A 25,099-nucleotide genomic window follows, 5' to 3' on the forward strand; every position below is an offset into this window, starting at 1 on the left:
GATAAAACCTTCTTTTTGGGGGACCTTATAAAAGAATGATTTAGGTGTTATACCCAGAGTTTTTGGTCCTGTGAGAGTTTCTTGGGAATGAGGAGGGATTTCTCAGGATGTTCTGAAAACAAGTTTTAAGGCATGAAATCTGTGGGCTGTAAATCTCAGATCCTAGGTTTGATGTTATTATAGGGTTTCAAGGGACAAAGGAGCAGTTGCAGAGTTTTAAAACTCAAAGTTACAGAATAGCATAGGAACTAATAACCTTATCTCTAGTCTAGTATTAAGCTCAGCATGTACTGATAAATCCTTGACTTATTGTACTTTATTGTTTTTTCTCTCCGTGGTTAGAATAGTTGGTAGAGAAGAAACAGCAGTCATGGGTGAACCGTGTTGTATCTGTCATCTTCAGGTCTGTTTTATTTTGGGTGGGGGACATCTTGAACATTATCAGAAATATGCCATCGGTTTTAGAAAATCATATTTCACAAATATTTAGGGAAATGCTCTTTCATGATCCAAGTCTTGGACCATAACTGGGAAAATGGCTTTAACAATTGGAGGCTCTCAAAAATGAAATTCATGATATGTGATCAGAATACCACAGTGAGGAAACAGTGGAGGCCAAGATTTTATGATCTCTCAAAGTTTGTGAGAATACAGTATACCTAAGTGTAAAAGAATAATAAAGATCTGTAAAAATAGTGTTAGAAAAACTCTGTTAACCAACCTGAACTTCTGACAAATGCTAAGACAAGAATTTGTAAAGATACTTTCATAGCAAGACCACAGGCTCATTACATAGGATCAGTGACATAACAGAGTGAAAGAAGAATGGCTCTAAGCCAGTCTTTCTCTTTCTATTCATTAAAAAATAGCCTTTAAACAAGAAAAAATAAGAGGAAAATAGTCCCTGATAAGGGGATAGTGAAGCCTAAGACAGATAAGGAGATTGATTGATGGTACAGGAGTAGCCAGCTACCTTAGCTGTTTAGTCTGCTGCTTATGTAAGTGACTAGATATACTGAAGATCATGCTGATAAGTAGTGTTTGAAATAACTGTGTAAGGGAACAGAAGCACTATGTAACTGGACATAAGCAAACTTACTTTTCCAGAGGGAAAGGAAAAAAGTGGATTCTGCCTTATAAAATGTGAACTTGATAAAGCACGAGATTTTAGAATATTATTAAAATTTATCTTTTAAATCACAGAAATAATGAACATTAAGAGCTATTATGGGTTTATTAAAACGAAAATGCTAGAACAACTTCATTTCCCTTTTTGGTACGTTTTAGTAGAGAAGAATAAAGGAATATAAAGTATTGATCTTGGACAAGATAGAGAAATGTAGGTGAACAGTACAGTCAGGTTGATGTGTAATGAAATAATTATATAATTAAAGAATTGGGATGATATTCCTGATAATATGTTACATACTCTTTTCCGGTAGACTTTTGACTTTGGCCAGTTCAAATAATTGTTAATGATTTGTATAAAGGCATTATGATTTGATGATTAAGTTGAAAAAGAATGTGAGATTGGGTGTGTCAACTACAGTAAAAAAAAAAAAAAAAAAGTAAAGAAGAAACCACTAAACTTTTCCACAGTGGTTTCATCATTTTACATTCCCACTAGTATTGTATAAGAGTTCCAGTTGCTCCACATGATCTCTAGCACTTTGATGTGGTCAGTCTTTTTAGTTTTAGTCATTCAAGTGGATACATACTGTTGTCTCATTGTGGTTTTAATATGCATTTTCCTAAAAACTAATCATATTGAAGATACTTTTATGTGCTTATTTGTCATCTCTTTATATTTTAATGAATGTTGTAATCTTCGGCTTGTTTTTAGTAGGTTATCTTGTTGAGTAGAAAAGTTCTTTGTTTATTGTCTGTAATAGTCCTTTGCCTTATAGTTATTTTGGAAATATATTCTCCCATTTTGTGGCTTGACTTTTCATTCTCTTGAGTATCTTTTGAAGAGCAAAAGTAATTAAGTCTAATTAATTTTTTTTTCTTTATAGTTTGTACTTTTCTGTCCTTTGCCAAAGTAGAGATCAATAAGCTTTTCTCCTGTATTTTCTTCTGGAAATTTTATAGTTTGGACTCTTAAGTATGATCTATTTAAGATCAGTGATTTTATTTTTAGTTAGTTTTGTTTATTGTATGAGTTAAGAGTTAAGGGTTTTATTTTGTTTTGCTTATGGTTATTTAGTTTCAACACCATTTGTTGAAAAAGTTATGCTTTCTTCACTGAATTGACTTAGTATTTTTGTCATTTAATGTGGATCTATTTTTGAACTTTCTGTTCTCTTTCATGGATTAATTTGTCATGTTTTTCTGCCAGTGTCACACTGTCTTGATTACTATAGATTTATAATAAGTTTTGAAATCAGTTCTTTTTCAACTTTGTTTTGGTATTTTCAAGTTCTTCTTATTTCCATGTAGAGTTTAGAATGACCTTGTCAGTTTCTTAAAAAAAACAAAAACAAAAACCAAAAAACCTACTGAGATTTTGCTTGGGATTGTATTGAATCTATAGATCAATTTGGGAAGAATTGACATATTAACAATATTGAGGTTTTTTTTTTTTAAGATTTTATTTATTTATTTGACAGATAGAGATCACAAGTAGGCAGAGAAGCAGGTAGAGAGAGAGGAGGAAGCAGGCTCCCTGCTGAGCAGAGAGCCCAATGTGGGGCTCGATCCCAGGACCCTGGGATCATGACCTGAGCCGAAGGCAGAGGCTTTAACCCACTGAGCCACCCAGGCGCCCCAACAATATTGAGTCTTTAACTTATAGAATACAGCATGGCTCTTAACTCACTTAGGTGTTTTTAATTTTTCTCTTTTATAGATTTTAGTGCTTAAATTTTGTATGTCTTTTTTGAATTTACATCTTTTATTCTATTAGTACATGACATTTTAAAAATTTCAAACTTAGATTGTTTGTTGATGGCGTATTTAAAAACAATTGATTTTTGTATATTGGCTTTGCATCTTGCAACTTTGTTAACCTCATTTATCCTATTTTCTTTTTTTGTAGGGTCCTAAGATTTTTTTACATAGATTATTATGTTATGTGTGAGTAAAGACACTTCCATTTCTACCTTTCTAATCTGTATACTTCTTTATTTCTTTTTCTTGCACACTGGCCAGAACCTCCAAGTGCAGTGTTGAAGGGAGGCAGTGAGGGCAGACTTTCTTGTCTTAGTCCTTCTATTGGAGGGAAAGCATCCACTTTTGTGCCATCAAGTGAAGTATTACCTGTATTTTTTCTTTGTAGATGCCCTTCATGTTTCTTGTTTGTTTTTTTTTTTTTAAGATTTTATTTATTTATTTGACAGAGATCACAAGTAGGCAGAGAGGCAGGCAGAGAGAGAGCGGGGGAAGCAGGCTCACCGTTGAGCAGAGAGCCCGATGTGGGGCTCGATCCCAGGACCCTGGGATCATGACCTGAGCCGAAAGCAGAGGCTTTAACCCACTGAGCCACCCAGGCGCCCTGATGCCCTTCATGTTGATGAAATCCTTCTGCTCCTAATTTGCTGAGAGTGGTTTTTTGTTTGTTTGATTGTTTGTTTGTTTTGAATGGTGGTTGGATTTTGCACTGGCTTTCTCTACATCTTTTGAGATAATCATTAACTCATTTTTTAGTCTGGTCATATGGTCAATTAATATTGATTTTTGAATCATAAACTGATTTTTCATTCCTTTGATAAACCTCAATTTGTTATGATGTACTTACCTATTTTGTATGTCGCTGGATTCAATTTGCTAAAATTTGTTGGGTATTGTGTCTATATTTATGAAAGCTACTGGTCTGTAGTTTTCTTTTTTCCTGGTTTTGGTATCAGGATGATGTTGGGTTCATCAGATACATTTTTTTTTTTTAAGATTTATTTATTTATTTATTTGATAGACAGAGATCACAAGCAGGCAGAGAGCCAGGCAGAGAGAAAGAGGAGGAAGCAGGCTCACCACTTGAGCAGAGAGCCCGATGCGGGGCTCGATCCCAGGACCCTGAGATCATGCCCTGAGCCGAAGGCAGAGGCTTTAACCTACTGAGCCACCCAGGTGCCCCCATCAGATACATTTTTAACCTCAAATCCAGTGTTTCTCTGTTAGAGTACTAAGGTCCAAAAAGTGGAGTGAGAAGTTACTTACTAGCATATTGAAAATAATCTCATAAAATAGACTTCTTACGGGCATTTGTGTTTGATTTATAGATCATTTGCCCGGATTAGTAGATCTTATTGTTGAAATGCTTAAACTGAAGCTCAGTAATTTTTATATAGATTTAAAGGCATAAAATGTATGAGGTAGAAAAAGAGTGATAAAAATTGTCCAGTCTGAGCAGATGTTGAAGAAACACATAATGACCGATAAGACAGTATATTTCCTGAGAATCAACTTACCTGAAAGCAATTACTGTCTGTCACAATAAATAAAGTGCATATTTTTAACATTCCAAAATAGCCCATCTCCGAATGCATTTTCCCTTTCCATTCCATTCACACCATGGATTTCGTAAAAGGCTGGTCTAGAAGCAGAGCTAGAATAAGAACTAGCCAAATTCTTTGTTTGTGACTGAGATTGGGAAGAGCTGACAAGTTGGTTCATCTTTGGGGTATTAACTACTGATAGGCAGTACTTGTTTCTAACTTGCTTTTATTGTAGATGGTGGAGGTGCTCAACCTGGAGTAAGTCTTTCCTCCCTCCATTTCCTGCTTTTACTGTTGGTCTAGGAAAGGAGGCTAGGGGAGAGACCTATATTGGTTTGAGTTCCGGAATTTTCACAGTGTATTAGACTAATGTTTTTTTTAACTTTTAGCCACTAAATTTCATTTTACTTATTTATTTTTTTAAAGGATTCTTATTTATTTATTTGGCAGAGAGAGAGAGAGAAGGCACAAGCAGGGTGACCTGGAGAGGGAGAAGCAGGCTTTCCATTGAGCAGAGAGCCTGATGTGAGGCTTAAACCCAGGACCCTGGGATCATGATCTGAGCTGAAGGCAGATGCTTAACCAATTGAGTCACCCAGGCGCCCCTACTAAATTTCATTTTAAAATGAAACTTTGTGGAAGCCAAATATAGAAAACAGATATAAGCATGAATCTTTTAGTATTAATAAATTTTGCAAATTCAGTATTTTAACATTCTCAACTTAATGAGGAGCAATAAAGTTGTGATGAATACAGATCTGATATAAAGGGGTATGAATAAGAGTTCAGTCATGTCTTCTTCAGTAACCAATTTATTTGGTTGAATGTCAGTCTTGAGAAGAATTCTGACATCATGGATGATTTAATTCATACGACTTTTTTTTTTTTTAATAGCTTGCCTTAAAATCTCAGAGTACTTCAAGTAAACTCATCCAGAACTTGAACATAAAGGAAGAGGAAATTGGTTCCACAGTTCAGTCTCTAACAGTTTCTAACAAACTGCTCACATTCTTTTTATCATGTATAAGAAAACAGACAAGAAAAGGGGGGAAATTGGACGAATACCAAACAGTTGATAATGTCTTTATGAGACTTTTTATTGATTATTATTATGCTTTGAATGAGCACACAGGCAATATATGCTCTCACATCATTTGCCACTTACTTGCCTGTCACACACATGTGCTGTAGTGCATTTGCTTGTACAACTTTGGGTGAACAAATGAGTGCAGACCTGAAATGGATTGGGGGTGGGGAGAAAAAAAGACCAGTGTAGCATCACGAACCTTCCTAATCAATGACTCATTTATAAGAAGTCCAAATCTGTACTCAGAGTTGTTGGCAGGAGAAACTATTCTCAGATTTGTATGAAAATGAGCTAGCCTGGTTATGATAGCTTCAGTGTGTTAATACTTGGTACAGAAATCATTTGGATCTATATTTTTTTTTAACCACACTTAATTTTTTAAAAACACTGTTTTCAAAAGAATATTCAAATTAATTTCTTGTGGAATTTCTAAAGCTCTTCAGCAGGACCTGAGGGGTTTGTAGAACAATTTGAAAACCATTTCCTAGACCATGTCATTCCTCATAGGAATATTTTCTTCAGCTTCTCTTCGTTTCTTGTTTGAAATTAGAGTTCTGGTAAATTCAGAGGGAAATATATAGAACTCTGTTACGATGTGTTAACACATACGGGTCTTGTATACTTAATGATATAGCAAATCTCAATAAGAAAGCAGTCAACAGCAAGAATTGAGACAGAATTCATCCACCAGATATACATGAGACAATGTAAAATTTGCAGTATTTTGAACGATTAATATATCTCAAAGCAGCTTATTTTCCATGTTTCACATTCTTATTATAGGAGTATAAATTCATATTATTAATAGGCCTAAACTGAGATACCAATAATTTGAGTTCCTAAACTTGATCTTTAAAATGGAATTCCAGGACTCTCTTAACTCTCATACATTTATTCAAATTTTATCTGGAAGAAAGATGATGACCTTTGGCTTGTTTAATACACACAAGCACATGCACACACACACACACACAAGTATATAATGAAGATGTGGTTTCACTCATGTTGCTTCAAAATAGACTCTCTTGTATAATAACTGGATTTTCTACCCCAACGCTTCTTCATTTTTCTTAGTTTCTTCACAATTTTCTTTCAACTTTTCTCACTTTTACTTTTTATTAGAACCCTAAAATGTATAATAGAAAGTTATCTCAGAGGCAGTTCAGTCCTCCCATTTTACAAGAGTTCAGAGTGACGTGGTCTTAACCATATCCTGGCTGGCGAAGAGCTTGAGTGTGTGTCCTTGAGTACCCAGATTTATATAAGGAAAAAAGGCACAGAAATAATTATTTTCCTAACTGACTGCTTTGGTTCTAGAATTTCTATGTGGTTTTCCCTGTAACGTTAGACTTCGAACTGCTGATGGGTAGAAAAATACTCCTACCGTTTTAATATTGACCCGCCTGTGCATAAACAGAGCTATGCTTGTATGAAATAAGGCAGTGTGGAATAGAAACATGCACGGTCTCTGAGACAGGGAGATCAGAACTGAGGTTTTGGTGTGGCCGCCTCCTAGCTGTGTGGGCATGGGACGTTACTTAGCCTCTCTTCATTTTCTTCATATGTAGAGTTGGGAAATAACATGCAAAGCTTCCTGAGCTCAATAAAATGCAGCCAAATAGATAAGTTGGTTATAACGAGAAAAGATAAAGGATATGTTAGAAGCACGACAGCTGAAAGTAACATCAGGAGATTAAAAAGGACGGCAGCAGAGAGCACTGGCAGAACGGGGCACAGGAGCAGCTGTTGCAGGCGAGAAGCAGTTTGGCTTGTATTTAGTTCAATTCTAATACTTTAAGGCACATTCTTTGCCTCTTTTCATTAGTGTATATCTTATACAATTTTAACCTATATTGAACTTAAACATTTTCTTTTGTGGTCAAATTGTGTTTAAATTTTTAAGTGTCCCCTTTATTTTTATTAATGTTATTCTGAGTAATCATACACATTTTAATTTAATTTACAGGTGGCCGTTTGTTGCATCTGTTTTTTTGTTATTCTTCCTCTAAATCTTGTTGGTACAATACTTGGCCGAAATCTGTCAGGTCAGCCCAACTTTCCTTGTCGTGTCAATGCTGTGCCTCGTCCCATACCGGAGAAAAAATGGTAAAGAGAATGATAAATCTTATGTCATTGTTTCTCACAATATAGAAATTCAATATAGAAAGGCAATTATGTATATGTAACTTGTAGAATTGGCATGTATTTATAAGAAAGACTATCTTAAGTTTGAACTTAAGAATTCGTCTTTTTACTTTTTCCTTTGACCTATATTGTTAGTAGTAGTTATCAATTATATCCTTATTTCACTTTCTGAACATTGGTGTGATTTACAGATAAGTTAAATGCTTTGATAAGTATACTAGTGCATCTAGGTAGGTGGGAACTAAAGCTGCAACAGTTTTATTATTGTATATAGGACAAAATTGACCTGCTGCCTATTTTTTTTTTTAAGATTTTATTTATTTATTTGACAGAGATCACAAGTAGGCAGAGAGGCAGGTAGAGAGAGGGGAGGAAGCAGGCTCCCTGTTGAGCAGAGAGCCCAATGCGGGGTCTCAATCCCAGGACCCTGGGATCATGACCTGAGCCAAAGGCAGAGGCTTTAACCCACCGAGCCACCCAGGCACCCCCTTGCTGCCTATTTTTGAAAGAAGTTCTGTTGGAACATATCAATGCCTGTTCATTCACATATTATTGGTGACTGCTTTCACACTGTGGCATCAGACAGAGACCGTGTTGCCGTCACAACCTGAAATAATTACTGTCTGAACCCTCACAGAAAAAGTTTGGCAACCTTGGCTTATAATTTAATTTTCCTTTCCAGATATTTTATTATTCTAAATAAACTGACACACATTTATAGCTACATATATCATACGGGTTGAGGGATGAATTAGGACTAAGACCAGTTACAATTTCCTGGCTTAATATTCTTTGTCTTTACTTCTGGGAGAGTACAGAATCTCTCAAATACATTCTGTCACATTGTATGCACAAAATGTGTTCTTGAGGTCCTCCTAGAATTCCAGATTAATCCTGACAAAAGATGATGAGTATTTCTGTGAAATGGCTGAAGACATTCTTTAATTGCAACAGAATGTACGTAGTTTACAATTTCTTTGACCAATCAACTTTGAAAGTATGATTCTTGATGGGTTTTTAACTTGAGGGAATTTGTATTTTTTCAAATTCCAGACATAAAATGGAATGTCATTAATGTATTTCTATGTTTTGTAATTCAAATTTAAACAAAATGTGAACTCATATAAATATATTGCCTTTTAAAGTTAGTAAATTAAATGTTTTAGAGCTGATTTATGCTATTCTGCTTTCTTCATTTTCCTAATTCTTACTAGTGGACAAAAGTAGAACAATCTTACCATATATACATTTATTACATTCTCCCTTTCATAAGAATTGTTGTACATTAAACTCTACATATCCATAATAAGGGATATATATTGAAAAGCCTCTGTTCCTAGATATTTTACCTTATTAATAGACATAGTTTGCATTCAGATACTTACATACACAGTCTTTTGTAGAGTTGGAGGTCATTAATAGGAGTGGAGGCTGAATAAAAACAGCGCTTTTAAAGGAGGGTGATCTGTTTTAGTCTTAGGATTGTCCAGGTTCCATTTTTTCCTTAGATTGGTGATTGTGAGAAATTCTGTAGTTTGTTTTTTAAAGTCCATTTTCTCTTTCAAATCAAGATTACACTCGAGGTCACTAGGGCTGGTGAAGGAGAGGAAGGAACAACACCTGACCTTGGAAACCCTGGGTAACAGTTAGTTGGAGGAAAGCTCATGTGTATCTTTATTTTCCATATATAATTACATGGGATCCAAAATCTGTATACTAGATCTGGCTTTCATTGATTGTGTTATCTTGGGCAGATTATTTTTAACCTCTGTGGATCTTGGATTCCTATAAAGGGAGGAAAGAAAACTGGATTAAATGGTTTTTAAAGTTTTGTTTTTTCAGCATTCATATTCCCAGTTTCTTCTCAGTTTTGTTTTGCTTTTTTTTAGGGAGGAAGAGAGCAAGAGAGTATGTGTGTATGTGTGTGCATGTGCACACATGTGCGGGGCGGTGAGCAGAGGGAGAGAGAGAATCTTAAGCAGGCCCAGCAAGGGGCCTAATGTGGGACCTCGATCTCATGACCCTGAGTTCTGATCTGAGCCAAAACCAAGAGGCAGACTCTTAACTGACTGAGCCACCCAGGCACTCCCCTCTTCTTGGTTTTTTAGTTTGTTTATCCCAGAGATAGTAGTTTAGTGTCTTTTATGTGCCTGATACTGTGCTGGGCACTGGGAATACCTAGAGGAATAGCTTCTGCCTGCCAGAGTTTCTAAACTAGTAAGGTGTGATATGGGTGTGATCACACAGTTCCGCATGGTGCGGTAAGTGCTGCACAGGGTTATGATCAGGAGGCAGGGCAAGTATCGGGGAAGGACCCACCTCTTTCTGGGGGACTTAAGAAGGATTTTACAGGGAGAACACTGGAGTCAGTGCTTGCAGGAGAAGTATGACAAGAAAAGGCATTCCAGGTGGAGAATTACCAATTGCCTTGTTTGTTGAGTGAATGAGTGAGGTTTGAATTTTATTTTTTATTCACTCTGGCTCTAGCGTAACCCAGATCTCTTAACACCTTAATTGTATAATTCACAGGCAGAGAAATTATTGAACCAAGGAAAGCATGACCACAGTTTGGGAAACATTATTTCAGATAGGGCTCTAAAGACTTTACTTTTCCTGTGGCTTTCTATAAATAAGTGCCTGTAAAGTCTTTAGAAGTTTTTGAGAGATGTAGAACAGGAGCAAATATCTAGAGTTTTTCCTGAGTTCTGTCGGTAGAAAGAATTTCTATTCCCCAAATTCTTATCCCGGCCTCTTATGCCAGAAAGAACTTTGACTAAAACCTATGGCTGATTTGAATCCTACCTCTGCATTAGAACCTGTTTGAATTTTTTTTTTTTTCTTTTTACTGGTTTGTTTCTATCCCTTGGGTTATTTTTAAGTACCAAGCATCTGCTTTCTGTTACCTGGATTGATATAGTGTAATGTGAAAATCATACTAGAAGTTTATTGCCAATTTTAATATTTTCCAGGTTCATGGAGCCTGCAGTTATTGTTTGCCTGGGAGGAATTTTACCTTTTGGCTCAATCTTTATTGAAATGTAAGTTGTGGCAATGCATTTATGTTTTGAGGGATATAATTGTAATAAGAGAATTTAGGAGTTGGAGTAGGTGTAGAATCATCAGATGGGAAGGCATCTAACAGAGAATAGTCTGATAATTTCATGGCTCCCGGAAAGGGATCTAACATAATTATCTAACATAATCTACCTAAAAGCAGTTTTCTGCTGTGGTCTCAAATATGCAGGTAAAATTTATGTTTTATGTTATGTTCTAGAGCCTTCTTACCTAACAGGAGAGCTTAGAAATCAAAGAATGAATGCTAAATGAATGCTAAAGAGTACTAAACCTGGTTTTCTGGGTTTTATTATATTTTGAAAGTGTTTCTGAGGGTCTGGGGAACTAGGTAAACCATTACCTACCAGTCATTCTAGATCTTGACATCTTCGGATACATGTATTCCAAGTCTCCTTCCATAGAAGTCTTCAGGAGTGCTGGAGAATGTGTATGTGTTTGGGGGTGGGAGGTACGCACCTGGGGCCCAGGTACCGTGCATCATACCTGCATCCCTGGCACTACCGCAAAATATAAGTCTTTTCTTTTCTCAGCTTGTATTCCAGTGTTCCTTGATGAGAATGCTCTGGCATTTTAGGCAGGACACTTCCTTTGTATGGGACTTTCTCAAGAACTGCCGTCATAATCCTCTGGTTCTTAACCACAAAATGCCAGTCATTGTGACTACTCAGAACTCCCTTACACATTTCCAGATGCCTCACTGCTGATTGTCTCCCGTACAGTGGACACCTTCTTAACAGACAGGATGGGATCTGATAATTGGTTAATTGAAAGTTGGATCATGTAAGGGAATTACAGAAGAAAAAAAAAAAAGATTCATACATAACATTTTATTTTAACTTAAAACAGCTAATGGTACATCTTTCACTCATGTTTTTAAAAATGTAGAGCCAAAGTCTTTGATTTATATCTAGTCAATGTTTCCATCATTTTCCCTTTGACATTCATAACATATCTTCTGTGTTTCCAGTGTTTCTAAAGTGGAACAAGAACATTAAGACCTTTCTTAAGCATTCTAAGTGCAGAATCCTTCTAGATTTATACATTTCTCTGCCAGACTTTAATCGTTGTTTCACCCACACCTAATTTCATGTTGTTGTTTTTTTTTAAGTGACTCACCTTGTTAAATTTCTCCAAAACATTCAACATAATGTTCGTAGGAATCATGCATCCTTTTTGCTTTTACATTTATCAGTGTATGTCATATTCAATTACATCAAATAATTATACTAACAAGCACAATTGACATAGATTTGGACCACCCCTGGTAGTCACCTGCCAACTGTGAGTGTGCTGTGGGTATTAATCAGTACCATAGAGGGACTGGAGTGTGTGTCACTCTAGCTTGTGGTTTAATAAAGCCTGTTCAGGAACCTCTTCAGTACTTATAGGCTCATATACTGCTTTGTATCCTCACCCTGACTTGAGCTCTATTTTCCTGTCTTACCCCTATTCTCAGTACCTTCAAGATCACATCTCTTCCTGCTTTCTCAAGTACTCCATTCCATTAGATAGCCTCTCTGCTGTATCCTTAAGTTCTCTTCTGTTTTGACCACCGTCAAGCCCATTTTCCTCTTGGTAGCCACACTGATCTTTTTAAGGTGTTCATCTGATCACGTCCCTTCTTTACTAAAGACTTTTTCATTTTCATTGAGGTAAGGTTCCAACCCCATGACATAGCCAGTGAGGACCTTCATAACACATCTCTTCTCCATCCACATCTCTTAGCTCTCACCCCTTCACTTGAAGTTCTAGCCATATTCAGTAACTTTGAGTTTTTCTAAATACAGTGAATTCCCTTATTTGTAAGCTTTGCCTTTGCTGTTCCTATTCCTGGAGCATTCTTCTGGCTCCCCTTACTCCCACATGCCTTATTTGATTCTTCTCGCTACCCCTTCTCGCCAGAGCCCTACCTAAACAAACCAGTAAGATGCCCCCTTAGGTGCATTGATAAAGCACTTGTCACAGAGCATTATGACTACCTCCTTACTGGTGATCCCCCCTTAGAGTAATGTCCTTGAGGGTAGAAGAGAGACTGTCATCGTCACGATTCTGTTTTCACTGCTTCTCGGACATGTGGTAGGGTCTCTAAATATCTGTGGAAAGAATAAATGACAAATGAATGAGCTAAACAGAAGAGAACAAGAGAAAGCAAAGAGGCTAAAAGAAAAGACCCTTTTCTGCTGATGATTTGGGGAATGGAATTAGTGTGAGGGTCTTGTTCTTCATATAAAATGTTAATGCCATCTCTTACTGTCGTCTGGAAACAGCAAGAAACTTCTTCAAGCTTTCTTTTTCTAATTTTATTTTCCTAATTTTGTACATTATTACTCTATCAAGCCTACTTTTTAAAATTTACTAGGGTGTTTTATAAAATATAAAATACATTGCTTGAGTAGTGTTGCAGCTACAAAAAAAAAATGAAAGAATGAGGGAATTGCCTTTATTATAAAGATAGGAATTTTTAGCTATTTTTCTTTGCCACATTTTACTCTAATTTATTCAGTTTGCTTAGAGATGAATGCCCTACTAAAAAATCTGTTCTTGAAAGATTATCCAAGAAAATATTTTTGAGAGATTTTTGGAGGATTTAATAGATAAAAAAGAGTAAGAGAGTTGGAAGTTACTTGAAAAAATAATAATTGAAATTCGAGTATGACAAAAGTGAGAACTAAGACGTGAGCTATAGCAAAAGCGGGTGATCTTCAAGAATAAAGGCTAGAAACTGTGTTTATTGCATTTTGTTTAGGTATTTCATCTTCACGTCTTTCTGGGCATATAAGATATATTATGTGTATGGCTTCATGATGCTGGTGCTGGTCATCCTCTGCATCGTGACTGTCTGTGTGACCATTGTGTGCACGTACTTTCTACTAAATGCAGAGGATTATAGGTGGTAAGTACTTATATTGGGGAGGAACCTCAGGGGATGATCCTATTTTCAAGTAAGATGCCATTCGAAATGTATTAAGTAGAGTAAAAGATCTGTATAGAAATTCTGGTCCTTAGGATGGGAATTATTTTTAGTTACAAATTAAAGATTTTGGAGGAAAAGTAATAACAGCCAAAAAAAGATTTTGTACTCATAGTGGTCAGTGTGTTATATATTTTTACAAGGTGCTTGATGTGGTAAGAACTTTATGAGGACATTGCTACATTTTGAACAAAAGGCAGTTCTGAAGAAGGAAGTGTTTTATTTAAGGTCACTTATAATAGGGCATCTGACAAAATTCAGGATCTCTCCTTCCAGTTCTTAGGCTTTCTCCTTGTAGATATATTTAAATGCCATCTACCTGCATTTTTAAAAAGATTTATTTGTTTCACAGAGAGGGAAAGAGAGCAAGCTTGAGTGTGGTGGGTTTGGGTGGGGTGTGCGGAGGGGGGAGATCTTAAGCAGGCTCTACACCCAGCATAGAGCCCCATACAGGGTTTGATCTCATGACCCGAGATCATGACCTGAGCTGAAATCAAGAGTTGGCTGCTTAACCAGCTATGCCACTCAAACCCCCACATGCATTCGTTTTTAAATACACAGGATTTTCAAGGATGTTTTTATAAAATTCTTGGGTTTAAAATCTGTTTCAGCGCTGTTTATTCAAAAGAGTTACCTCTTTTTCAGGCAATGGACAAGTTTTCTCTCTGCTGCATCAACTGCGATCTATGTTTACATGTATTCCTTTTACTACTATTTTTTCAAAACAAAGTAAGTGGAGACATTTCCTCATTTTGTATTTAGGAAACTGTTGTCATTTAAATACCAGAATTTAAGAATAAAAGGTAGAGCCTAGGGGACGTAGTCATTGGTATCCTCCTAAGCACTGTACGGTGACAGATGGTGGCTCCCCTTGCGTGGGCACAGCATAATGTATAGACTTGTCCAGTCAGAGCTGTCTTGTCACTGTGTGTACACCTGCAACTAATGTAACATCGTGTGTCAACTAACTATACTTCAGTTTTTAAAAATAAATGTAGAATCTAAGGCCCTCTTTGATAGTAAAAATGGATATACTATATATATATATATTTTTTCGTCTTATTTCAGGATGTATGGCTTATTTCAAACATCATTTTACTTTGGATATATGGCGGTATTTAGCACAGCCTTGGGGATAATGTGTGGTAAGTTCTGAAATTTTGGGAATATCATGTGTAAATCTTCGAGATTTTTAGAATCAGAAAAATACAGTAATTGAAAATTACATTCCGTTGCTTGGTCAGAAACAACAAAATAATCTCAAGAGTCTGATTTCAGTCCTTTTGACTATTCCTCAAAAATTCATCATTGATTCTTTTTTAATGTTTTGTTCCTAATCTGTATTACACTGTTTTCTATACCACAATTAGTTTCTTTTTCATGTTGAAATTTGGCCGTTTTTTAACTTAGTCTTTTTGGAAAAGATAATGTGAACAAGTTAAGGTTTGATTCTTGTTTGGAAGTTTCTAAGACTGTTCACAGAGATAACCGTGTCTAAGAGGCATTGTTCGGGTTATAAGTACACACTTGGATATCTGTAGACTGGGTTTAAGTTCTGGCTGTGCCACGTGTATGCTCTGCACCTTGATCCAGTTCTCCAAGCTCTTCAAACTATGTAAAATAAGATAATGCCACAATTTGGGGGGTTTGTCCCAGTCTTCCATTAAGTAGAAGAAGTAATATTTATCATCATATAATAGAGTGTCTGGCATGTGTGAAATACCTAGAAAAGAAGTTTTAGAAGCAACCTGATCAAGGGAAAGGGCATCGACCTGAGAGCCTGAGAGACCTGGATTAAATTCCCCTACTGTTTTTTGTGTGGGTGGCTATGAGAAGTCATACTGACCTCTCTAAATCTCATTTTCTCATCTGTAAAATGGGCATATCTTTCAGAAGAGTTATTTGTCATAGTATCGTGTGTAAAGCACAAGTGTAATGCAGGTCTGTTATCAGGTGCTAAGAGAGACTCAGGTTTTATGGGAGACACGGCAGGGAGTGGGAAGAGTGGGGCCTTTTGGGGTTGTTAGTTCTAGGTAGGAATCCTGGTGACCCAACTCACCAGGTTACTCCAGCCAAATTATTTAACCTTTCTTCCTCAACATTCACATTTGCGAAACATAGTAACACCTACCTCACAGGGTTGTATGGAGGCTTCAGTGACTAGATGTGGGTAAACAGGTAGATGGCGGATGCTCAGTGAGCCATGGCTGCCGCGGTTCCTCTGCTGAAGAGGGCTAACAGTGCCTGCGCTTCTCTTCTGGGATTGTGTCTCTGAGTCTATAGTTTGTTTAAATTCCGATACCATGTGTTTTCACCTCAGAACAACTTGATGACACTGAGTTTAAGCAGAGGTACCTTAAGGAAAATGCATACAAGTAACTTAACTTTTCTTCTGATTCAGGTTTCTGCTTGATGAATGAGGCTAATTCCCTGGTTCCCCCATAGGAGTAATGCCAGGCTTAAGGACTAATGAATGACTGTGGACACATTTCTAGATAGTTCATGATTCAGACCCTTCTCCTTTCTCTGTTATTTGCCATTGACTTTTTTTTTTTTTTTAAGATTTTATTTATTTATTTGACAGAGATCACAAGTAGGCAGAGAGGCAGGCAGAGGGAGGGGGGGAGGAAGCAGGCTTCCCACTAAGCAGAGATTCTGATGTGGGGCTTGATCCCAGGACCCTGGGATCATGACCTAGCTGAAGGCAGAGGCTTTAACCCACTTAGCCACCCAGGCTCCCTGACTTTTTTTTTTTTTTTGGTAGTTCCATCTTTGGCTCTAAGGAGGTCAATAGAATAAGGGAAATAGAATAATCTTGTTGAAAGCTAGGTTCTGGTATGGCATTTGTGGCCCTTTGGGGTACAAGATTGCTTTTTACCTCCATCAAAAGAATACATTCCATAGATAGGTGGTTACCAGAGGCAGGGGGCGTAGGAGTATGGGCAAAAATGGGTGAAGGTGGTTAGAAGGTTCAAACTTCCAGTTATAAGATGAGTGAGTTCTAGGCATGTATGGCGACTACAGTTAACAATATTGTATATTTGAAAGTTGCTGAGAGATTAGATATTAAAAGTTCTCAGATGAAAATCATAACTCTGTGCTATGTGAGGTGATGGATGTTAATTAAATTTATTGTGGTGGTTATTTTATAATATATACATATATCAAATTATTATGTTGTACACCTTAACCTAAAACAAATGTTTTATGTCAGTTAAAATCTGTCCCATTTATATATACCGTGCATGATCGTGCATGTGCATGCACACACACACAATATTGACTGTAAAGTAGTAAAACTGATTCCACAAGCTATAAGCGGAGACAGTTCTCTATATTATGATCACATATTTTATTTGTAGCTGCTGTGATAACCATCCTTACTCTGTGATAATTAGTTAACCAACTTTGAGGGAAAGAGGGCTAGAATCTGCAGGTTAAAACTAGATTTGTATCACAAGGGAACATCCTTGTGTATCTCTAGGCAGTCAGAAGTTTGCTTTAGTATTGTTATTAGCCTGCCTTCCTTCAGAATGTTGCTTCTCCAACTCTTCTTTATTTAATGGGAGATACTTTTTTTTTTTTTCTTTGTTTCTTTAATATTTATTTATTTGACACACAGAGAGAGATCACAAGTTGGCAGAGAGGTAGGCAGAGAGACAGGGGAAGCAGGCTCCCCGCTGAGAAGAGAGCCCGATGCGGGGCTCGATCCCAGGACCCTGAGACCATGACCTGAGCCAAAGGCAGAGGCTTAACCCACTGAGCCACCCAGGCGCCCCAGTAGGAGATATTTCTTGATTATTGCCAGCATTCAGTGATGTGTAGAACCATGAGATTATGCAGAGGGTTAAATTTTTTTTCTTGACTCTATATGTGATCTTAGGAAGACCTAGAGAGATAATATCTTGACATTTACAAAGAAAATGAAATGAATTTAGTTAATTTTTTTAGTGCTTTTTCTGTTGAAATTTCATCTTGCTGCCTGAAAATCTTGGCACATTCACAGTTCCTTGCTATCCTGGCAGTGTCCCAGCATGTATTCTTTAATGGGTGTGTGTGCCTTCAGTGCTAATCTGTTTTGGCGGGGGTAAGGAGGGAGGAAGTAGTTCAGATGAACTGATTAAAATGTCATCATAATACAGAATTGTACATGCTCCTCAGGTTATATTGCTAAAATGCTTTTTTTTTTTTAATCAGTGATTGAAAGAAAAATATTTATTGGTTTTTTTAATGCAGGAAAAAGAAATATGTTAAGGTGGAAATAATTAGATTGTTACAGTTTTCCTATTTTGATCATATTATTTTAGCTTTAAGGAAATTAAAAGTGTATCTGTTATTCTCAAGACAGTTACATTTCTAGGGAGCGTACTTAGTATTTTCCTTTTATAAAGTCATATCTTTATCTGCTTATTCTTGAGATAACTCATATGATCAGGAAAAATGATTCTCTAGGTTGATACTGTTTGGCTTTTAAGCATCACTCTGCTCAGAGGGGTACAATGTTTTCTAAGTCTGGAATATTAGATTTGGTTATTGGATTGGTATGATACTAGCCCAGTTAAATTTTTGTTTCTTGTTAAAATTTTATAGATTTCTCTTATGTTCTAAGAATTTAGGTTCCTATTTACAAATTGAATGGTCTTTTTCCTTACTTTATAAGGACTTTTCAACTATTTCAGAATGATATCACAATTTCCAAGTGTAATTGTAATATAACTACTTCATATTATAATAAACATCTATTAATTGCAAAAATAATTAGAAATAGGTTTGCTTTGTTGCTTGGTGGGTTTTAAGAATACTTTGAGGGGCGCCTGGGTGACTCAATCTGTTGGGCATCTGCCTTCGGCTCAGTTCATGATCCTGGAGTCTGGGATCAAGACCCAAGTCAGGCTCTTGCTCAGCAGGGAGCCTACTTCTCCCTCTGCCTTTGCCTGTAGCTTCCCCTGCTTGTGCTCTCTCTTTCTTCTCTCTCTGTCATATAAATAAATAAAATCTTTAAAAAAAAGAATACATTTAGTATTTAATTATGGGAGATTTTCAAATATATGCAGAAAGAGGGACAACTATATATATGGATATATATATAAAATGAAAAGTAAGTATATATACTGAGTCCTCATGTACCACCTAATACCAGTAATTATCAACACATGGCCAATCTTGTCTTATTCATAATCCCATCTCATCCCTCTTTTTATTCTCATATGAATCACGAGTCTTTTTTAACTGTAAATATTTCAGTACATATATATGTGTGTGTACATGTATAATAACTATAACATAGTTATGTAATAATTATATACTTACATAATAATATTTGTAATGATATATAATAATCATATTTCAGTATATACATGTATCTAATTCCTTCATATGTTCAAATATTCAGTTAGTATTCACATTTACCCCACCAATTTCCATGTCTTTTTTTTTTTTTTTAAAGATTTTATGTATTCATTTGACAGAGAGAAATCACAAGTAGATGGAGAAGCAGGCAGAGAGAGAGAGGGAAGCAGGCTCCCCGCCGAGCAGAGAGCCTGATGCGGGACTCAATCCCAGGACCCCGAGATCATGACCCGAGCCGAAGGCAGCGGCTTTAACCCACTGAGCCACCCAGGCGCCCCAATTTCCATGTCTTTTTAAATATAGTTTGTTTACATCAGGATCTAATTAAGGTCCATGCATTGCTTGGTTAAAATGTTGGGGTTTTTTTTGTTTTTTTGTTGTTGTTGTTGTTTTGTTTTTTAAGTAGGCTCCATGCCCATTGTGGAGCCCAACATGGGACTTGATCCTGAGATCAAGAGTCGGACACTTAACCAGATGAGCCACACAGCCCCCTGGTTAAAATGTTTCTTAGGACTCTTAATCTACTGATGTTTCCTCTCTTTTCCCTTACAATTTCTGTAAGAAATTTGAGTTTTTGTTTGTTTGTTTTAACTTTTATAGAGTTTCCCACACTCTGAATTTTCCTGAGGTGTCATTTAATGTTTCTCCATGTGTTTCTCCCCATATTTCCTGTAAAGGGGTAGTTAGAGCTATAGGCCTAATCATACTCAGGAATACTTGTCCAATAGTACTTAATAGGGGCTCATAAATTTATCAGGAGTTACTGATTCTTTCTGTGAAGTTAGCAGCCATTGTTAATTATTGCCTCATTCAAATAATGCTTTGGTGGTTATAATATTCAAATTCTGTCGTTCCTTTTATATTTCTGGAGTGCTTCTATAAGGATAAACTTCTTTTCATCAACTATTTGGTACCTTGAGGTACAGTTCATATATAGGAAAGGCAGAGTAGACTTCTTTCTTTCCTTGTATACACCAGTTGGGTGAATAGAAGTTAGTTCAAAAGGTGACTAATTAGGGGTGTGTGTGTTTTGTGTGTATCATTATTAACTTATGGAAGATTTACTTTTAGGCTCGGATAGTAAATTTCTAAATCCAATGGAGAATCTTCTCTTTGGCTTGATTGACTACCTGTCTTGTTCTGAGGATTCCTTAGTATAATTTGCAGTGAAGAGCTATCCAGTTCATTAATACACTCAGCAAGTATTTACTGAGTACCTTATCGTGTGCCAAGTACTCTCTAGGGTATAGAAAATAAATACCTCATTTAACAAAACAGACAAATTCCTCGCTTTCTGGTGTTCTGAGCCTCATTTGAGGCTAATTATTCAAAACATTTCACAACTCCTGACGTACTGAGCTGTCTCTCTCATCCACTTCCTCAAATATGTCTTCCTTTTTACCAACTACAGAGCTTCTACAATTTAAAGATAAAAATTCTGCCAGAAAATGCCTCTTTAGAGCTTCAAATGCGATTGTGCCATGGTTCTCAGTCCTTTTCTGAGAGAATCCCATCACATCTTACTTCCATTAGGTATCATATGATTTGGAGAACATGTTAAAATGGCTTAAATGACCTAGAATAATTTATGCTCAAATTTTTTAAATACATATTTTTTCATTTAACAAATTTTTTGTCATTATCAAATTACTCTTGCTTTGTACGTGATGTATTTTAATTCATATAGTTATTATACATGTAGTATAGTTCTAATTCTAAAAATATCACATTGGGTCTAACTTGGTATGTGACAGTAATAGGTGATTGCAAAACAAGTGATACAGTTTAGTAAGTTTAGAGTGAACACTAACATAAAAGATGTTATCTTGAAAAAAGAGTAACTTTCCAGAGCAGAGAGCATTTAATATTTGTAAATGATGGATATTGCCTTATATGTATTAGTTTCAAAACATTTTATTTTATCTTTGCAGGAGCAATTGGTTACATGGGAACAAGTGCCTTTGTCCGAAAAATCTATACTAATGTGAAAATTGACTAGAGACCCAAGAAAACCTGGAACTTCGGATCAATTTCTCTTTCATGGGGTGGAACTTGCACAGCAAAAAAAAAAAAAGCGCAAGAAGAGATTTGGGCTTTCACACTGGGTACTCTGTGGGTCTCTCTTTCGTGGATGGCTTAAAGTAACATCTATTTCCATTGATCCTAGGTTCTTACTGACTGCTTTCTCCAACTGTTCACAGCAAATGCTTGGATTTTATGCAGTAGGCATTACTACAGTACATGGCTAATCTTCCCAAAAACTAGCTTATTAAAGATGAAATAGACCAGCTCTCTTCAGTGAAGAGGACAAATAGTTTATTTAAAGCATTTGTTCCAATAAAATAAATAGAGGGAAACTTGGATGCTAAAATTACATGAATAGAATCTTCCTGGCACTTAGTGTTTCTACGTTATTGAAAAATGATGTTCCAGAAAGATTACTCTTTTCTCTTATTTTTACTGCCATCGTCAACCTATTGTGGGACATTTTTATATATTGAATCTGGGTTCTTTTGACCTGTTTCCCCCCCCCAATCCAACTGCATCCTTTTTTTAAAAAAAGAGAGAATTAAAAAATATTAAAATCCTGCATGTAATATATCTGCTGTCATCTTAGTTGGACCAACTTCCCATTTATTTATCGTAAAACTATTCAGTTCATTCTTAATTCTATCCAAAGAAGATACAGTCTGAAGATAGAGGTGTACTCTCTACAATGCAATTTACTGTACAGTTAGAAAGCAAAGTGTTAAATGGAGAAGATATTTGTTTTTATTAAACATTTTGAGATTTAGATAAACTACATTTTAACTGAATGTCTAAAGTGATTATCTTTTTCCTTCCCCCAAGTTAGTCTTACATCTTTTTTGGGTTTGAATGAAGGTTTTACATAAGAAATTATTAAAAACAAGGGGGTGGGTAATAAATGTATATAACATTAAATAATGTAACGTAGGTGTAGATTCTCAAATGCATTTGGATGTACAGATTGACTACGGAGTACTTTTTTCTGATGATGATTGGTGTAGAAATGTGTGAATTTGGGTGGCTTTTTACATCTTGCCCTCCACTGCATGAAACATTGGGGTTTCTTCAAAATGTGTGTGTCATACTTCCTTTGGGAGGGGGATTGTTTTCTTCTGTTTCTTTTCTGAGTCTCCTACAGGAGCTAAATTTGTAATTTAGAAACATTTAATTTTGTTAATCCTGTCTGGGGCACTTAAGTAACATCTAAAGCATTACTGCTTTAGAATGTTAAAATAAACTTTCCTGACCAAATTGTTTTGTGAAAATAGATGTGTTTGCAATTTGAAGGTATCTTTTCAAAAGGCAATATTACTGAATGCAATTTTTAAAATATACTGTAAACTGTGCTTTTCTAATACAGGAGACCCACACCTTAGAATTTCCAGACTTGCTTACATCTAGATTATCCAGTAGAGTCACAAAGTAAATGATAAGCCTTTAGAATTACATTGTGGCACAAAATCTGTTCAGGTTGGTGGACTGTGTCAAGTGGGGATGGGGTAAAAGTGGTTAGCTTGCTATTGGATGAGCTAATAAAGGTTACAGTTTTCTAAGAGAAGTGATTTAGTTTTGAATACGTCTTTCTGGAGCTATCCATAATGTGAAGTTTTCCTAGAACCATTGAGTTTCTAGTTTAATAGTTTGCTATGCAAATGACCACCGAAAACAATACTGTATATTGGTATTTTTAGAAAGACTCAGAACCGCTGTATTTAAACTTTAATGTGAAACTCATGCCATTTATAGTTAAATAAGCTGTTTTCATTACAAAAATATGTTTCTGTAAATTGACTCTGTGGTATATAATGTGGTATATAAGGACTATTAAGAGTGAAAAGTTTAATTTCTTACCACTTAAGTATGGCTCACATGAACAAACAGGAGTTTGATCAGAAGCTGTAGGTAAATCCTTCTTCAAGCCAAAATGTTGTATTAAATGCAGTCTGTGGCTCTTCCATTTTCTCTTCCTTCTCACCTGCCTTTAAGATCTTACAAGAAATTGAATGTCAGTATTTAGTGGCTTATGTAAAGTAATTACAACATAAAGTCTATCTAATGGAGTATCAGTTGGGCAGCAAGCTTTTGTCTTAGTAAAATGAAATCTGTTTCTCATGAATTTTGCAGGTAAGGTAAGGGTTTTAAAAAACGTGTGCTTCAGGTGCTTTCGGGTATACCAATTCCTTTTACTAAATTGAGTTCTATTTCAAGTCCTTTGGAATCCTCAGTGAACAAAAGTTTTCTAATTTCCAAATATGTTGTGTCATTAAAGTGAATATAAATTGCCTTGAAAGTGCTTAGAAAATATATATTGATTATGCCTTCATGGAGTGGCTGGCCATGTGTGTGTCTTGAAGAAGACTTAATCCACAAACAGTTTAGCTCCCTACCTCTGGGTTATAGAGTAGTAAAATAAAATACTTAAGTTAGTTAAAGGGTGAGGTTCTTCCACTCCTTAATGCTGTGTGTCTGTCATCCATTTGTTAACATTACTTGCTCAACTTATCAACTGATGCTTTGAACACTACCAAAAACTAAGGATAAACTTTCTCTTTGTATCTGTAAGCATGCTTCTACTAAAATTTAGCTACAGTACTAACTGGCATCATTATTCATCTATCCTAGTACAAGGGTAGGATAAAGTGGAAATGGAATGGCTGGAACTATGGTAAAGCATTCTTTGGTATATCATGTTGGGCTCCTAATTTGTACTAAGTTTGACCACGAATCAAGCCCCATCCTCTTAGAATCCATTATACTGTGCTGATATCTGAACCTAATGAATGGTATGGTTGGGTGTTTTTCGTTGACAGTGGACAGATCTCTTTATAAGGGTGGTTGCTGCAGATTCTAGTTTTTCCAAAATCCAGTTTATTTAGGATTTACCCACAAATTGTATTCAGTTTGTTAAAGCTTGTGTTTCCTAAATGTTTACAAACCACCTTCTGCCAAATGTCTTGCAAATAATATTCCTTTGAGTAATTTCCTTGAATTTTTACAAATGTAAAAAAGAAAAGAAATGTATTAATGTAATTTGTTCAGGAAAAGCTGCATACCGAAGGGCTTCTGTATATAAATTCTGGGAAAGAAAAGCCTATTTGTAATCTATACACTGCAGTTCCATCTGGGTTTTAAGTTTAGGTTTCAGCATGTCGTAGTGCTTCAGTCTATTGATTTATTGGAACATGTAATAAATAGGAGCAGTGACGTATGAAAATGCAAGTACTCATTAATGTTTTATGTCTTCATAAAAATTCGATGGCTATGAAGCTGTATTTTCGCAATCAAGATGTTAAAGAGATCAGAGCAGTGAAAATTTATAAAGATTGTTTGGAAGTGTCTACAGAAATAGACTACATTTAGAGGTGGGGTAGATCAGAAAACATAAAGCTGCAGAAATTTTAAAAGGTTTAAATTCAATATGAGGAGTAATTCTAGTTCTCTCTTAGGAACCTTTTCTGAAAACTGAGTTGACATTCTTATTAGAGCTATAGGCAGAATTGTGCAAAGACAAAAGGAAAAATTAAGTTTTTATTTTACTGTATCAAGAGATGGAAGCAGAAACTGTTGTGAGGGTGAACTAGGCTTGCAGGTAATTGACGGACAAGGCAGTATTTTATGTGTTTACCCCAGTTCCTCATTTTAGGACATTTGAAAGTTAACAAATGTTCAAAGTAAGATCTTCAGGCAAGGAAAAAATAACATAGAATTCCGTTTTGAAGGACAGGAGAGTATACGCAGAAAAGCGGTCGCATGTGGGCTTTTCGTCTGTGTCATATTTGAACCTATAAATCTCCACAGAGCACGGGCAGTTGTTACCAGTGGGAAGGAAACTGTTACTGATTGATGATTACTTCCATTTTGTACCCACCTTTGGTTTCTGTAGATCGTATTCTAACTGGCTTTTTAGTAATAGATATCCAGTATATACTGTATCAAATACATTTGAGGTTCTAATCTAGACTGTTAATCTAACTGAAGTTGGATTTTTAAAATAATAAAAAGTTAAATGTA

The 25,099-nt window shown here is 36.0% G+C and overlaps 1 protein-coding gene across 1 annotated transcript in view; it reads left to right on the plus strand.

Moving 5' to 3' along the window:
• Positions 1–25,099, plus strand: part of TM9SF3 (transmembrane 9 superfamily member 3) — a 70,867-nt gene extending 45,768 nt beyond the window's left edge. Inside the window, exons 10-15 of the mRNA XM_045068960.1 lie at positions 7,487–7,626; positions 10,635–10,703; positions 13,487–13,633; positions 14,357–14,440; positions 14,780–14,856; positions 20,992–25,099. Coding sequence (XP_044924895.1) covers positions 7,487–7,626; positions 10,635–10,703; positions 13,487–13,633; positions 14,357–14,440; positions 14,780–14,856; positions 20,992–21,059 — 585 coding nt within the window. The 3' untranslated portion in view covers positions 21,060–25,099. The remainder of the gene's footprint in view (positions 1–7,486; positions 7,627–10,634; positions 10,704–13,486; positions 13,634–14,356; positions 14,441–14,779; positions 14,857–20,991) is intronic.

This window comes from Mustela putorius, unplaced genomic scaffold (assembly GCF_011764305.1).
Source record: "Mustela putorius furo isolate JIRA1106 unplaced genomic scaffold, ASM1176430v1.1 tig00003909_pilon_pilon_pilon, whole genome shotgun sequence".
NCBI classification, from domain to species: Eukaryota; Metazoa; Chordata; class Mammalia; order Carnivora; family Mustelidae; genus Mustela; species Mustela putorius.